The sequence below is a fragment of the Choloepus didactylus genome, chromosome 15 (assembly GCF_015220235.1).
Source record: "Choloepus didactylus isolate mChoDid1 chromosome 15, mChoDid1.pri, whole genome shotgun sequence".
NCBI lineage: Eukaryota > Metazoa > Chordata > Mammalia > Pilosa > Megalonychidae > Choloepus > Choloepus didactylus.
Genome location: NC_051321.1, coordinates 22625254 through 22642177, shown reverse-complemented (window position 1 = coordinate 22642177; position 16924 = coordinate 22625254). Strand labels below are relative to the sequence as shown.

Below are 16924 nucleotides of genomic sequence, written 5' to 3'. Positions count from 1 at the left end.
ACATCCCCTCCAGCATTTGTAGTTTCCTGTTTGTTTAATGGCAGCCATTCTAACCGGTGTTAGATGGTATCTCATTGTGATCTTAATTTGCATCTCTCTAATAGCTAGTGAAGCTGAACATTTTTTCATGTGTTTCTTGGCCATTTGTATTTCCTCTTCAGAGAACTGTCTTCTCATATCTTTTGCCCATTTTATAATTAGGCTGTCTGTACTGTTGTCATTGAGTTGTAGGATTTCTTTATATATGCAAGATATCAGTCTTTTGTCAGATACATGGTTTCCAAAAATTTTTTCCCATTGAGTTGGCTGCCTCTTTACCTTTTTGAGAAATTCCACACCGAGTTTTGTGGTGTGTGCCTGTTATTTGAAGCGCGTCCGTACCACTGGGTTGTCTGGGGCAGGTCTGGGCTATGGGGCTGGCGACGGGCAGGAGTGTTTCCTGTCCACCAGGATGATGGCTGTGAGCAGACACCCCCCTTTTCTTGGGAAGTTGTGGTGTTTAGTGAATTTTCTCAGCCACTGGATTATTGCCTTTTGTCTCAGAGCTCTCTTAGTTCTGCTCTTGTCTTGACCTGCCGAAATTGCAAGTCTTTGAAGCTCTCTGTATTGGGCTTCTTAGAGTAATTGTTTTAGAAAAAGAAAAAAGGATTAAAAAAAAGGGCCCTCCTCAGAGATCTAATGGGTTATTGAAATGCTAAGAGACAAAGCAATTAGGGCCATGAAGGAAAGGTCCACAGGGCAGAGAGATCAGCTTTTCTTCGGGATTTGCATATGAGCCTCAGGGCCTGAGCTCTGCCCTTCCCCTTTCTATGTTCACCAGAACTCCAAAAATCCTCCGCTTTTATTTTGGAGTTTTTCATGTTGTTTTTTTCTATGCCTGTCTCCTCTCTGCTGGGCTGGCTGCACTCAGATTCTCTGGTGTCTGGTCACAGTCTATCTATGGTTGGAGTTTGGATCAGTAGAATGAGTTTCCGATAAGGGCTGCCACTGCACTTCTCCCTTCTCCTTCCCGGAGCTGACAGCCCCTCCTCCCACGGGACTGAGCCTGGCAGGGAGGGGTGCGGGTCCCCAGGCCACAAAAACTTACAGATTTTGCTGATCTCAGCAGTTCCACGTTTTCATGAGTGTAGTATGAAGTATGCCCAAAGTCAGATTGCTCTGTGGTGTCCAGTCCACGCAGTTCCTGGCTTTCTACCTACTTTCCTGGAGGAGTAACTAAAACATACAGCTCACAAGTCCGCCATCTTGCCCCGCCTCGGAAGTACATTTATTTTATAGGTCTTTTTAAAAACTTTTAAACTTTTATTTCACACAGCAAATTTTAAATCATACAAAAATCTAGTGAATATGTTTTGTTCCTTGCAAGCATTTAAATAAAAAATACAAGAGTAAATAAATTCTTTTAATATTATATTAGGGAAAAGTGCATGCATACTTACTCTCATGTTTATTGATCTTATCTAGAGCTTAATGAAATTTCTAAAATTTGCATAATACTTTTCATCATTCTTAAAGTCCATTACCGAATAATGTTGGCGTTAGAAAAAATTATTCTTCAAGGACTCAACTTTTTACATTTACCAGTGTCTTAAGAAAATACTAGCTATGAATAAATAATTATCTAAAGAATGATCACATTTCTAACCTCTCCTTTGTAGAGACTAATTATTCAGCAAAGCCTCAAGGCCTGTGTGAATTTAAACAGTCTATTATTGACTACAGCCAACCAATCTACAATTATATTCAGAATTTACAAAGATATTCTTAGGAATATACATATAATAGGTTAGGTACAGTCTTTTAGAACTAAAACTCCAAATTTAACTTCAAATTTACTTCATGAGTTCTTTAAAGACCACATTACATGACTTACAGATAATTATACTAATCATTTTCAGGTTTTTAATTGTTTGATACCTGGATGGTAAGTATAGCCACATAATTCTTTTTTTTTTTTTTTTAAATTCAGTTTTATTGAAATACATTCACACACCATACAATCATCCATGATATACAATCCACTGTCCACAGTATGATAACATAGTTATGCGTTCATCACCACAATCTATCTCTGAACATTTTCCTTACATCAGAAAGAACCAGATAGCCAGATAATTCTTAAGTTTAAAAAATTAGCTTAACTAAAAATATAGGTGACTATACAGAATAGGTGAGGGTTTTTTTAAAAATCAAATTTGTTAAACAGTTTTGTCATTGGTTAGGATCAGTTGGTCAGGCAAGATAGCTTTAAAGATGTAATGATGCATAAAATTGGTAAAATATGTTAGGTAACATAAAAGCCCAGCATGCATATCTTATTCAAGATGAGAATGTATCTTCAAACGCAGGCTTTTAATAGAAGTGTGATGAGCCTCTGTATACAGAAAGTTGCATTTAGATACTTGGGCCTAAGAATGTTATCCATAAAACTGACAGCAATAGGAATGTTGAACAATAATTTACAATTCTAAACACGCAGGTAAACAAACTGTAAAATTTGGTTTGAAGTTTTGTGTTCAACAGAAAACAAAATTTAAAAATTCACAATATAGGTTTCATCAGCCTTGGGTATTTTTGTATTATTTATATGAATACTATTGGTTTTATTACTATTTTCGGCATACAGATGCAGATTATTTTCTAGTTATTAAATGGTGGGGTGCTCATGGAAGTGCTAAATCATCATTCAATCGGTTATTTGCTGTTGTTCCTTCTCTGCCATTTCTTGTTGGTGAACTGTATCCTGTGCGGCTTGCTGCATTTTCTCCAGTTTTTCTAGAGTCAGAGATTTTAAGGGTAAAAGTTTGGGTTTACACAGCACCATTGTGGTTACATCTTCTACAGACAACTGCCCTAGGTTTAAAAAGAAATAAGAATTAATTCATCAAGTAAGATAACCTAGTAATTTGGCGGTTTGGATTTGCAGCTAGAATGGGTGTCTAAAAACTTAATCCATTGCCAATAAAAATCCCTTGTTCCTTAGACTGAGTTTAGCTGTGGGATCAGAAATACAAGTCACCCCATAAGCAAAGACAGTTTTCTTGATCCTGATGAGTTTTGAGGAAGACAAGTTTTGAACTTTTTACCCAAGATTCTAAAAGCTACCATGAGAAACCCAACTTTTTGTGTTGAATGTCTAGTTTGAAATATAATTTGGGAGAAATATATAGTGTACAAAAATCTTTATATAGCAGAGTATGGTAATTTAGCATGACTTTAAAATTTCAAATATCTAATTTTAATTTTCAGGTTTTTTTAGTGGCTTAATTTAGGTTTCTCTTTCTCCACTTTTAGACCGTATTTAATATTATGGTGAATTCCATTGAGTTCTCTCTTTCATTGAAAATTTCATATGCAGTCTTGAGTATAACAGGATTTCTGCCTCTTTTGTCACCCTTTTATTGGAAAAAGAAATGATAGATTCCCTTTACAGCCTATTCATGAAAGTGGACAGTGAATGAAGCATACAGAACACAAAATAGTTGAAGGTGTTTAGGTATTAAGCCTGCCATATATGTGACATTACCCATCACTTTGTTGGTCCGTATAATACTTCATGACCTATGTATTCGTGAAGTAAATACCTTGTTTTGGAAGAACTTCTCGGAACATTGACTTCACTTCTGCCATATCTTAATTGTTGGACACAGTGATTTTGGAGTATTGGATACAGTTCCTTTAAAGAGAAATGAATTATTATTCAAATACGAATTCCCAAAGCATATCGCCTGAGGTGTTTTCACTGTAGTTTAAGTAAAATCACAACTCTTAGGGAAAAAAACTACCATATCTTGCATGATTTTACCATTAATTTCATGTTCTTTTCATTGAAACAAGGTTGAAACAGTTCATGTAGGCACCTAGATTCTCCTTGTCAGCTTTTATTACTCAACACTGGTGTAATAAAATGATGGTGTGAATTGGAAAGGCTAGGTGTAATAAGTAAATTCCTCCCCCTCATGAAAAATGGTAGGGCTTTAGTTTTTTAGACAAAGATAAGTTTTGAATATCAACTGAGGAAAAACAAAGGCACCTAGGTGTTGCTGTCTTGGTTCATTGCTATCATCTTGGTATGGTGGGAGAAGCAAAGAACCTGACCACTCTTGAGGTGAGGCAGCTAGCTTGGAAAAGGAGATAGTAGGCGATTTCCTAATAGTCCCTCTAAATAGCTAACAGTTGGTTTCTACTTTTAATCCCTTTGCAATCCCTTTTGACAAAAAGCACTCTAAAGATCAGTTACTGGCTTTACAGCTTGAACTTGTAACGAGGCAGCACGAACGACTGGAGTTGACTTTAAAGAACTGAAAGGAGGTATGCTTTCAGTTTCCTATCTTCCTCTAATACAGAGATTATATCAAGTGTCAGCATATACTTTCATGCAAGTTTTGTTATGGAGATCCCAGCATATATGCATCTTTGGCCAATGACATTTGCTCCTTGTTACATCCCAAATTATTGGTATGCTCTATGTTCAGTATGTTCTGGACTGTAATTTGCAGCACAATCCCCTTCTAAACACAGATGTTTCTCCAGACAGCCCCACCCATTTTGTGGTATTTCACCATACTGATGGAAGCTCACCATGCATCTTTCACAACATCACCACCACAGAGGAAAGATTTATTATTTATAAAGCAGTGATGCTGGCTTCATGCCAGTCTTTAGCACCCACTGCAAATTAGTTATAATCAAGGGAAGCTGTTTCTTGTCTTAGTTATTCCCAGTCCACTACTGTGATATTTCTAATAAAAGCTTCCTACTCTCCACCCACCAAACCTTTCTTTTGTTCAAATTCCTATTCTGGGAAGTCTACCCCAAATAATTTCCTGAGGAAACTCTATCCACTATCCAGACCTTTGTCATTAAATTTTGACCCTACCTAGACTGCTCTATTAGGGAGTGAAGATGAAGTAGGCAATGTGCCAGGAATAAAGCAATTCTTCACTAATTGGAATCTGAGTGAAATACCACATTTTTTCTTTCCTTCTTGTTACTCAGACCTTCCAGCGGTAGCTAGTGATCATTACTCTTTTTTTTTTCCAGATTACCCTGAAAACTAACAACACTGCAGGTCCTGTTTAGATTCTAATATAGCTATATTAAAAAACATGCAGGCTATTCATTAAAGTTATCAAAATGAAAATATCCATTAGGCCTGTATTTGGTACAAATCTGACATGATATGCCATTGTAAGGGAGGACGGATGTTACACGTTTTGAAACATGAAAGAAATACATAGCAGTTAAAAATTTTTATGTTTTACCAAAGTGCTAAAATGGTGGATGAGCTGACAAATACATGTTTTTATAAAGTAAGCAACTCCAGCTACCCAGAATTCAAACATTATCCTTTGCTTGCTTTTTGTCTATACCTCTTTCACATCAAAAATCTGACCTGAGGGAAACAATGAAACTTGGGGCTCTACCAAACCTCAGTTCTGTGTTGTTTCACTAAGCTGCCATTGTTACTACAAAGGGTGTGGGGCCAAAGGCCTGTAAGGAGTGGGTTGGGTCTGGTGTGGGGATGATCCCTGCCATCCCATGTCTGGGTGGAATGTCTATGCTTTATTATGGATAGTTCTTGTTCCTAGGCCCCTTGGGCATTGGCAGGAGAGAAACAGAAGGGAAGGGCTAAAATAAGCAAGTGTTGGATGGCCAGCACTGGCAGGGCTACATTATCTTGATAATCAACTGTCCCAGGAGCCCAAAGTGGAAAGGGACATTTAATTCCTTCTCTCAGTTGACCTGATAATATTAAGCCAAACATGGGTGATTTGTCTGGTGTAATAAGCTCAACTGTGGCTGTTCCTGAAAGTTCTTATTGGTCAGGTGAAGTGTATGTAACACCAGGGACAGATGGGCCAAAGGAGAAGCATAACAGCTATGGCTGAAATTCATGTGTTCATACAATTGCCATTCAATGCAGTAAATACACAAGTGCCTACTATGTGCCAGGCACCATTCATCAGTGAACACAACAGACAAAACCTTTGCACTTTTGGAACTTGCAGCCTAGCAAGGGGAGAGAAAATGGAGAGGCTGTAAGGTAGTGTTTTAGAAAATAGAGTAGTTTAATGGCATAGGAGTGCTGGAGGTGAGGCTAATTGCAGTTTATATAGGGAAATCATGATGACCTCATTTAGAAGGTGTCTTTCAACATGGCAAAAACTCAAAAGCCTGTTAGCATCCAGTTAGTGAAGGGATAGGGAAATGGGCATTCTGTTGATGGGAGTATATGTTGGTACATTTTTTTCTAAAGGGATATTTGGCAGTATCTACTGAAATTAAAAATGTACACTTTCTGTGACCCAAACATCCTACTTCTAGTAATCAGCCCTAAAGAAACAATAGCATAAGCATATAAAGATATAAAAACAAGAATGTTCAATAAAACATTGCACTGAATAGCAAACTGTTCAGCAATAGGTGAACATAAATGTTCACAAGGAATCAAAGGTTAAATAACTTATGGACCATCTATACAACAGAATACTATGCCAGATTAAAAATTGATGCAGACGGTCAAAGCATATTTTGTGAGGAAAACATTAAGTTGCAGAAATAAAATTATTCATACACTAATAGAACCCAAATTTTTCATGCTTACAGAATGCAGGGTAAGTACAGTTTTTGAAGCCCTTGGTTTGAGTAACTGGAAAATAATCTGCCGTTTCCTTTTCCCCCAATTTCTTTAGTTTGTAATTCCCCCCAGAAATAATGATTTTGATGGGTAGTACATTTCAAAGTCATGACAAGGTATGCAAATTGCTGTAGCTACATGAGCCTGATGTCTAAAATTAATGCAGAAGAATTCCCAGGAAAACCAAATCTTTGTCATGAAATAGTTTTACTAGGCCTAACGAGTTTTACTATAGCACATAGTTTTACATAGGCATAGTTTTACTATGCCTAACGAGTAAGCGCTAGAAGACACTTAAGTCTAGGGAGGATTACTACTTCAAAATCAATCATTTACATTTGGACAAGTTAAAAATCACTAGGGACTCTATGTGGGACCTGACTCCCAGGGGTGTAAATCTCCCTGGCAACGCAGGATATGACTCCCGGGGATGAATCTGGACCCAGCATTGAGGGATTGAGCTGCTTGACCAAAAGGGGGATGCAAAATGAAACTAAATAAAGCTTCAGTGGCTGAGATTTCAAAAGGAGTCAAGAGGTCACTCTGGTGGACTTTCTTATGTACTATAGAGATAACACTTTTTAGGTTTCAATGTATTGGAATAGCTAGAAGTAAATACCTGAAACTACCAAACTCCAACCCAGTAGCCTTGACTCTTGAAGACGATTGTATAACAATGTAGCTTACAAGGGGTGACAGTGTGATTGTGAAAACTCTGTGGATTGCACTCCCTTTTTCCAGTGTATGCATGGATGAGTAGAAAAATGGGGACAAAACCTAAATGAAAAATAGGGTGGGACGGTGTGTGTGTGTGATTTGGGTGTTCTTTTTTTTATTTTTATTTTTTTATTCTGATTCTTTCTGGTGTAGGGAAAATGTTAAAAAATAGATTGGGATGATGTATGCACAACTATAAGACGGTACTGTGAACAGTTGATTGTACACCATGGATGACTGTATGGTATGTGAATATATCTCAATAAAACTGAATTAAAAAAAAATCACTAGGGACTGAATTTAGATGACTAGAGTGTCCTCCTGAATCTTGAGAGTATGTATCAACAGTCCTCAAATTTTCTGCTTGCATAACCCCCAAAGAGATTTTGAAAAATTAGGTACCCCTTTATACATTTCTAAATTGAAATGCTTTTAATATCATAAGTTTAGGTATAAAGGATATATTTCCAGCATATTTTAAAATAGCATGTCTTAAAACTATATCCAATATAATCTAAATATCATAGCAATTCAATAGTCACCATCATTCATTAATAAAAACATGAGCGAATTCTAAGTCATAAATTTTACATCATCCTTTTTTTCCATAGACCTCTATTTCCATTCCACTCCCCCCACAGAATTTTATTCTAATGTGTTTTCATGCTGGAACATATTTTCATTATCAATCTAACATACTTCTCTGCTATAAAAATATTTATAAATTTACATTTAAAACTTTAAAATTTTCTGAATTTTATTACAATTACTACTGGTACAAAACTGACCAAATAAATTGCACAATGATTAAATAGTGAACATACAATAGGCAATGTATCTGTTAATGAGGATAGAGCTTTGTATTCCCAATTTGTTCATGAATATATGGTTAAAAATTACTTATGGCTACAATGATTTTTTAATGCATTTTTAATTGGATCTTTAACATACATACATAACAGTGACAACTTTCAAAGTACGATTTAATAAGCAGAGAGCAAATTTCAAAGAACGTCATGGGTCACAGTTCCATAACTTCAGCTATTTCCGTTATTGTAAAATATACTACAATTATGTTTTTTGTTTTACAGAAGCATTGGAATGGGAATGGGAAAAGTTTTGTCCAGTCTTTGAACTGCTTAAGTTGTATGTTAAAAATCATGCAGTGATCTATCATCAAAAAATAATTTAAAATGATCAACAGACTACTAAACTTAGGTCTTCCCAGATGCAAGGTGATTAGTAAGGAAACTATTATAATTGTTTAGGTAAGATGATGTGGGTGACTAAAGCAGGGACAAAAGGCATAAAGAGGAGAAAAGATAAAAGAAGTATTCAAGGTTACAAGAGGATGGGATTCAACCTCCTCTCCTTCCAATACCCTTTGGTTGATAAAGAAAACAATCAAGGATAACTAAGATTTCAAGTTAACATGAGAGTGGGTGATGTGGGTATTAAATCAGGTGGAGAGGAGGGTAAAGACCAAGAGTTACACTAAGTGTAGTAGTCTAATAGGAGAGTAAAAAGGACTGGAGGCCCAGACAGTCAATGGTGTAGTAGTACATGCTATGGAAATGAATACAATCATTCAGGAAGGCTGTGGAGAGATGGGACCGAGAGTAAGGAGTATAGGTGGTGAAAAGGGATTAACATTTGTGTACTCGCACAATGTAGTAGTTGAGAGAAGACTCTGGAGTCAGACTATTCACTTTAAACAAATTACTTAATTTTCTATGCCTCTGTTTCATCCGTAAAATGAAACTTTAATGGCACCAATCTCAGATGTTTATTGAATTAAATGAGATAATTCACATGAACACATTAAACCAGTGCCTGGCACATGATAAGAGCTTATTGAATGTCGGCAATTCTTTAATTAAATAGACATTTTATGGGATTTTCTACAGTAATTTTGTCAATAAATAATTTTAACCCTAGGAGTTAAAATTTAATAGTCACCTCCCATCACATCCCTCAATACATACATACGTTATTCAATTTAACAAACTGAAACATGATCTAGGAAAAATCATATTATTTAAAATCACACAGATGGTAAGTGGAGAAACAGGATTCGGACTCCAAAACCTGGTCTCTTTCCCGTTCTCTCTATGCTGCATTTGTAGTAATCGCATGGAGGCCCCAAATGAATTCAGTATGGAGCCCTACGGCAGGAACAACATTTAGAAGAGGTTAGGGATAGAAGAGGAGACTAGACTGTGGTGTTGTGATGGTTAGGTTCATGTATCAACTTAGGCAGGTAATGGTGTCCAGTTGTTTGGTTAAGCAAAAATTGGCCTGACTGTTCCTATGAGGACATTTCGTGAACTTAAATCATCAGTAAGTTGACTGCATCTATGGCTAATTACATCCACAATCAACTGAGGAGATTGCCTTCAACAATGAGAGACATCTCATCCAATCAGGTGAAGGCTTTAAAAGGAGAAGTGATGATTTCAGCAGTCAGAAGAGAGAATTTCCATCTCTATTTCAGCCAGCCAGCTTCTACTGGAGAATTCATCTGGGACTGTCATCGAAGCTCCTGGCTTGCAGCCTGTCCTACAGAATTTGGACTTGTGCATGCCCACAGTCACGTGAGACAATTCTTATAAAGATCTCATAATATTTACAGTTATTGCCTGTCAGTTCTGTTTCCCTAGAGAATCCTCACTAATACAGGTGTGTAGAAGCCAATGGAGGTTGAAGTAACATAATCTTCAATTTTGAAGCCATTAACCTTTGTAAGGGAGAACAAACATAAAACATGAGGAGTGAAAAAGTACATCTCAAGAATGAGATAAAAACAAGGGCAGCTTACTAACTAAAGCACTGTACATTTTTTTTCTCTTTAACTTGAGAACTGTGTTATCATCAGAACAATGTATGGCTATCTAACCAATATACGGTTTTTCCTTCTCTCTTCTTAATTTGAGGCTTTAGCATTCCACTTGCCATTTTGATATCACCCTGAAAGAAATTTCTTAGGAGAAAAAATATTGTCTGTGGATTTTATTTATAGCATTAGTATTATTTTTAAAAGAATATGCCACTGGAACTTTCAATCTCAAACTATATATATCCCTTTAAAAGCCTACAAATTCTGTAAATTTTTTCCCCTCTTCATCATGAATTTATATGAGAATATATTGATGAAACCAAGATTATGGGTTAAATAGCTGAACAGGAGTATAAGGTTTAGATTGTACCCTATTCTCATCTAGCCATCTGGAAAAAGTAGTCTGTAGTTACATGGTGGGCAGACAAAGAAGGGAGATAGATGAGTCAAATCCAAACTCCATTCCTAGTAACTCAAAGCATATGCTTATGGATTTAAAAAATCAAAATGAAAACATACTGTGGATACCAAAGAAACCTTGCTTTTTAAAAATGCTCAGGAAAGGATGTGGCTATGTTCTGAAACCTGTCCTCCTAGAATACACTAAAAGTCTCCTTGGTCCAATATTTAATCTTTGTTAGGAGCCCCAAGGAACTATTCTGTGGACCAGTGTGGTTATCCTAATATGAGTCTACCACTACTAACTTGCCATCAGCTCTTTATAATTCTTTTTCCCCTCCATTAATTTATTTGAACTTACCAGATAATAACAAGTAAAACTTCCTTTTAATTCTATAAAACTCAGTTTTTAAAGTTTGAAGTAGAATATGTTAGAGTGTTCTAAGGTTCCACGTGTTTTAAACAAGCTGTGATGGTAAAATTCAATTTTATTTAAAATAGAAGCTTTTTTACTAGAGTTGTTTGTCGTCCCCCCCCACATTTTTTTTCCTGATCTATTTCAGGTTTATACTTTAAATGGGTTAAACGGTTGAACTCTTGCTGTACTACTAATTAACTATGTGACCTTGGATACATTTCTTAGCCAACTAGAGCTTTGGTTTTCTCATAAAATAAGAGGTTTAGTATCAGCTCTGGATTGCAAAGTTTAAATAAATAAAAAGTGGATGTAAAAGTGCTTAGAAATACAGTATGTCATTATTATTCCAGATTTAATTTTCATATACCTGTAACAAAGAATTTCATCTTCCAACTCTAAAAATCGTTTGAAACCTCATAACTACCACGTTACCCATAAGCAGTATGACCTGTTTAAAGGTGTTTTCTTTTAAAGACCTGTTTTATTTCTAACTTTAAAAACAGCATGTGTTGGCAAATTGTGTTCCTAAATAGGTTTTTTAAAATGTGGTAATAAAGATTTCACAGTATAATTCAAGGTTGAGAAAATACGGACAAACTTAAGTGCACAGCAAAAAGAAAAAACTTTAAAAATTGTAATCTAGGGAATAGAAGGTTGTTGTACATAAAAGTCTGTCTTGAATTTTTAATGGAAGTGACAATTGACTTGTTGCCTAACCTGAGAAGTAAATATATATGAAATAAGGCAAAAAGAAAATACTTAAGTATTTTGAGACTCTCAACCAAAGCATCAATTGTTTCACATAAGAAATGCAGAGGTTATAAACTGGGGTGGCCCTTGGTCCTATAAAGTTGTGTATATTTTGTTTGGTGTGCTAGATGTTTAAACAGTATTTGAACCAATGTTTAAAAATCAGGAGATTTCACATAACTTCTAAATCTCAGCTTCTCTTAAAAATTTGTCAAAACCAGGTCTATATTCCCACATCAAAACTTGGCTAGGGCTGGGAAATGATGCTCCATTTGATGAGCATGTCCTCTCAAGTTCTCCAGTCCCACTACTACCTATTGTTTCCCTTTACCTTACCTAACTGGCCACTACAGGCACTTGACTTTGCAACTTCAGTAAGTAAGTGCAGTAAGTAAGAGCCACTGCAGCATATTATATGCGCAAACTCTTATTATTAATGGACACTGAGAAGCAAAAATACAATCTTTGGGAACTGAAGGAGGCACCAGGAGTGATCTTTTTCTTTTGTCAATATTTATTAAGCTAATTTCTTTTAAGTGCAGACTTGGGGTAGGGGTGGTAGGTATAGTAAGAGCAATAATAAAAAATTTTTTATCTTTTGTCTTATCCAAGACTTGTGGTTTGGTTGATGAATTTTCAAAAGTATATTCAATTTCTGAATGTAAACTAACATGAGAAAAAGGTGAAAGGAGAAGCCCAGTAATAAGCGTTTATCAGCAGACACAAAGTGGTGATGTTCACTCACTCAGGTAACTGCCCCCATGCTAGCAGAGTGCTTAATTTGAATTGATAATGTTCATTTGGAGATGCTAAGTAACATCATATGTCATATAGTTGGAAACTATTGTAGCTTCTATTCTGTTTTGCTGTCTGGCATCTGCTGGAAGAAAAATGTTACAACATGTCCAATTTGGTTAATTAATGCAGACTCCTGTATAAAATGTGCGGTGTCTAGTTTTTGAAATGTGCCTAAGAACAGGAACTGTTTTGGGGTGAACTGGATAATGTGATAAGTTCTAGTATACCCCAATAGCAGATACTATTAAGTTAGTAGAAAATGACACATCCTGCTCATGCAGAATGCCCTTTTTTAATAACTTTTTCTATCTCAAAATTCAGTACTAAACAATGGTCTTAACTATGTTAGCTATTAACCTTAGGAAAAAAAAAAGTACTTAAGAGCTTTTTCCATTCTCAGCACCTGAGATAATTAGCTATTTCTACAATATGCAAGGGAAAGGAAATAACATTGATACTTTGTTTCTCAAAGACTGCTCCTCAGATCAAAATCCCCTAGACTATTATTAAAAATATAAATTTTTCTGGGGCTCTCCATAGATTCACTGAACTAGATTGCTAATTTTTAATTAGGCCCCCCATGTTATAATTGCAGAATCACTGTCTTAGATTCATTCACTCACTCAAAAAATTTTTATTTAATGCATATTATGTACATGAATTGGGCTGCTTTAGAAGTTATTAATAACTACCACAGGCTGACTACATACCATGTGCTATTTATTCACCAGGCTAAAGCACTTCACATGTATTTGAATTCATTCTGTTCAACAATCCTAAGAGGAGTTGTAGGGTGAATAAACTGTCAAATGTCACTTAGCTAGCAAGTAGCCCCATTCCTGAAACACAGATCTGAGTCTAAAACCTATGGTCTTAATTAATATATTATTTTGCCTTATTTGAATTTGGAGTCTACTTAAAATTTCTTCATAGTCCCCCATGAACAAGCCTCCTTCTATACACAGGAAGCAGCTAAGGGAGTGCACTACTTAACTTGCTGTATGATGGCTAAAAGAATTCTATACAATCTATGAGTTTCTGCCCTCCCAGAGCATTTTCTTCTGCTCCCTTAAGTGCATTTTTTTTCCTTGCACTTATCTTTCATAATCAAATATAAGTCTAGGATAGGAAGAATGCATGAGCTGGTAGTCTTGAGAGTTTTCCTCTTGTGATTATGAAGTAAATTCCCCAAACACTTCTCTATCCATTGGGCAGGGAATGTTCCTAATGTACTAAGTGTTAAGTATAATCTTGCTTTTGCAATTTTTAATAGGCTTTGCTTAATGCTACCAAGAAGCTATCACAAAAACACCAAGACCAATTAGGACTTGCAGGAGAATTTCAGGGAGAAAAATAACATTGCCTAAATTGGCATGTGGCCAGATAGCCAGCAGTTGCCTTGGTATGTGCTTTGATAGTATCTGATTCATCTGTACTTGAACTGCAAGGCCCACACATCTTTCAACAACAGTCCCCAGGGTGCCAGGAGTTGAAACTTGTGAAACTACACTGACATCAGTGCACTTTGCTGCAGATTACATTGCATCAGCTCCAAGTGTAGGCAGAGAAGCATCAACACTTTAATATAGGCAGGTAGTCCATACTATCAGCCCAGGACATTAATATAGTCTACACAGACATGAGGATTAAATGCTGAACTCTTTTTCTACATGAACCATATAGGGGTATATGTGCTGAGAAGTGGGATGGATTTAACTAGCAACTCACACCTCGGGTACATGTAGTTGCATTGAGAAAGCTTAATCATGACTGGAGAGTGAATAGGTGAAGTATTCCTGCCAAAAATGTAAAACTGAATTTAATCAAGCCTTTAGCCCTACTTCTGGTTTATAAGAAATAAGAAAAAAGGACATGACAAAGAAACATCACACAAATCCATAATGTTGGGCATTCAAAATGACCCCTGGCTCAAACTCTTCAAAATGCTAATGTTATGGGATTAAATAAAAAGGGGGGGGGGGGTTGTCCTAGATTAAGGTTAAAGAATCAGAATACGCAAATACAATGCATAAATCTTGATTGGATTCTGATTTGGGGGGGGAAGGTATAAAAGATATTCTTGGGTCAACTGGGAAAATTTGCACATAGATTGGATTTTAAATGTTACAGAATTATTAATTTACTTAATTGTGATGATATTGTGTTTTGAAGAAGTACTTCACAATTCTTACAGAATACATGTTAGAAATCTTAACAGTGTCTGCCTAGCAAGAGGTGTCTGCAATCTACTTCTAAATGGTTCAACAACAATGAAGAAGTGTGTATGCAAGAGGAAAGAAATAAATATGGCAAAGTATTAACAACTTTTGGATCCAGGTGAAGGGTATATGAATGTTCATTGTATCCTTTCAACTTTTTAATGTATGAACATTTTCCTAATAAAAATTTTGGAGAAAAAAATCACGTTGGAAAGACTAAAGAGGGGAAGCTTAAGAAAAGGCTGAGTATCACGGACTATGCTGAGCTTCGGATAAACTGAAGCTCCATAAAAACTTAACTGGCAGTGCCCTAGGTATTCAGAAGACACCCAATAGAGTCAATCTTTCGATAAGTATTTACCAAAATAATGTCATGTGCAGGGTAAAATAACAGGCAGATGAATCTGATACAATTCATTCTATTTAGGAGTAAACATAGTCCTGAAGATAAGAACATAAGCAGCTGTTGTATAAAATACTGACTGCCATAAAAGAGTTACAAAAAGTGCTAGTAAACTCATGGGAAATTGCTTCCAAGGAAGGACATGAATAGACTTAAAAAAGTTGATGTTACAACTAACTTCAGTGATTAATCTTGGATGAAACTACTCAGAGTAGTTTATTTTGGCTGGAGCATGAGTGCAAATGAAGTGGAAGGAAATTAAATAAAGAAGGTATATTTGCACCTTCGTTGTGTTCTTGGGTATCAACAATTTCCAATTTACCTGAAAGTTCTCCTGGTCTTTTCCCCTCAATGTCAGACATCCAACCCGGTATTAACAAGATGACTGACCGTTCTTGACTCAAGCCTACAGAAGGAACTACATGAGATAATGTGTGAAAACTCTTTTAAAGAAACATGGAAAAGTAATAAGGCATTTCTACGAACATTCACAACCTTTAAGGGGCTGTCGTTTAATAAACAGTAGACATGCAGGATTAAAGCCGTATACCCTTATCCAAAATCGCAGTCAAATTCACAAGGCCCCAAGAGAGGAGAGACAGGGAAAGGAGAGGAAATTCAGAAGGTAAAGATAGGCGGGGAAACAGGACTTATAGGTCTTGCTGAGATGGTGGGGGACCACCTTTTTTCCTTATGGCTGGGGATGAAAAAAGATTTCCTTAAGTGCCCGAATCCTCCATCCTCCAAAGGTCAGGGAATAAAAGCACTTAATACGAACTAGCGGGGTGTAGCCAGGAGCTCCAACTTGCTGGGGTTAGGACTCCGCCCCTCGGTCCGCGCCCAGGCCCCGCCAGGTCCCGCCCAGCCCCGGCCTGGCTGGTTCCTGCTGGGTAAGGGCAGCGAGTTGAGCGGCCTCGCCCCACAGAAAGCCTCAGGGGAACTGCGGGGTTTGGGGCCGCCGCCTGGCCAGCCCGGAAAAAAACACCTTCTTAAGCGGAAGTGGCCGAGTCCCGCTCGCCTTCTCGGACTTCCGTGTCCCAGGGACGGTCCGGCTTGGGCCGGCCCCACGGGTCGGATCCGAAGACACTCACCTTCGTAACTTGGGTCGAGAATGGGCGCCCCTTGACGAGGATTGGGGGCGCAGGCTATTCCCACCCTTCCGTCATGACCCCATCGGAAATGCCAGATGCGACTTCCGGGCAGGACAGGGATTTTTTTTTTTTAGCCCTAAACTGTTGTCCATCTAGGTAAGCGATCAGATGTCTCTGTCAAAATACGGGCCAGGAAACCTGCTCCTTCCTCATCTCCCTTCCCGGTAGTCCGGAATATGAACTAACTTGTCTAAAATGGGGTGTCTGGTCACCTATGGTCCCTCTTCGGGCCTACTTACAGATGGATGCCTTCCCAGACAGCTCAGCTATTGCCCGGGCAACGGTGAGATTGGGCAAAGGGAAAGCTTACGTCACATTTCAACGTCGAAGCCCGGAAACCCCTCCTGCCGTTATCAGTTATGGCTGCCTCAGCTTCAACAGTAACTTCCGGTTAGCAGTTGTCACTCTATCCTGCCGCAGGCTTACTCTGTGACCTAGCTAGCCAGCGGCGCCCAGTGGGCGGGAGACTGGGCTTAGAGAAGCAGAGGGCGGAGAGAAGGAAGCTGGCGCCAATGCTTCATTCTGACTGGGTAGCGTCGCTAACCCTGGCTCCTCCTGGTGTTTCTTCCTCAGCGAGTGACGTGCCCGCGCCG

General features: G+C 37.5%; 1 protein-coding gene across 6 annotated transcripts; it reads right to left on the bottom strand.

Annotated features, from left to right (window-relative positions):
• Positions 1-1281: 1281 nt before the first annotated feature.
• BBIP1 (BBSome interacting protein 1) lies at positions 1282-16738 on the bottom strand. 6 transcript variants are annotated; one of them, XM_037805025.1, is made up of 4 exons: positions 16642-16658; positions 15503-15598; positions 3585-3676; positions 1282-2853 (listed from the first exon to the last, which is right to left on the bottom strand). In XM_037805025.1, the coding sequence occupies exons 3-4, from the start codon at positions 3628-3630 to the stop codon at positions 2687-2689; spliced, it is 213 nt and encodes a 70-aa protein (XP_037660953.1). In that variant the 5' UTR covers positions 3631-3676; positions 15503-15598; positions 16642-16658; the 3' UTR covers positions 1282-2686. The 6 variants fall into 6 exon arrangements, with proteins under 6 accessions (XP_037660953.1, XP_037660952.1, XP_037660951.1 ...); XM_037805024.1 differs by lacking the exon at positions 16642-16658 and adding an exon at positions 16571-16602; XM_037805023.1 differs by lacking the exon at positions 16642-16658 and adding an exon at positions 16272-16564.
• Between the last annotated feature and the right edge of the window lie 186 nt (positions 16739-16924).

What these genes read in the sequence shown, in the direction of transcription:
- BBIP1 (XM_037805026.1), bottom strand. Translation starts at nt 3,630, where the DNA reads ATGGCAGAAGTGAAGTCAATGTTCCGAGAAGTTCTTCCAAAACAAG. An exon ending in AGAAGTTCTTCCAAAACAAG is followed by an intron (nt 2,854 to 3,584) that starts GTATTTACTTCA and finishes TTTTAAACCTAG; the next exon opens with GGCAGTTGTCTGTAGAAGAT.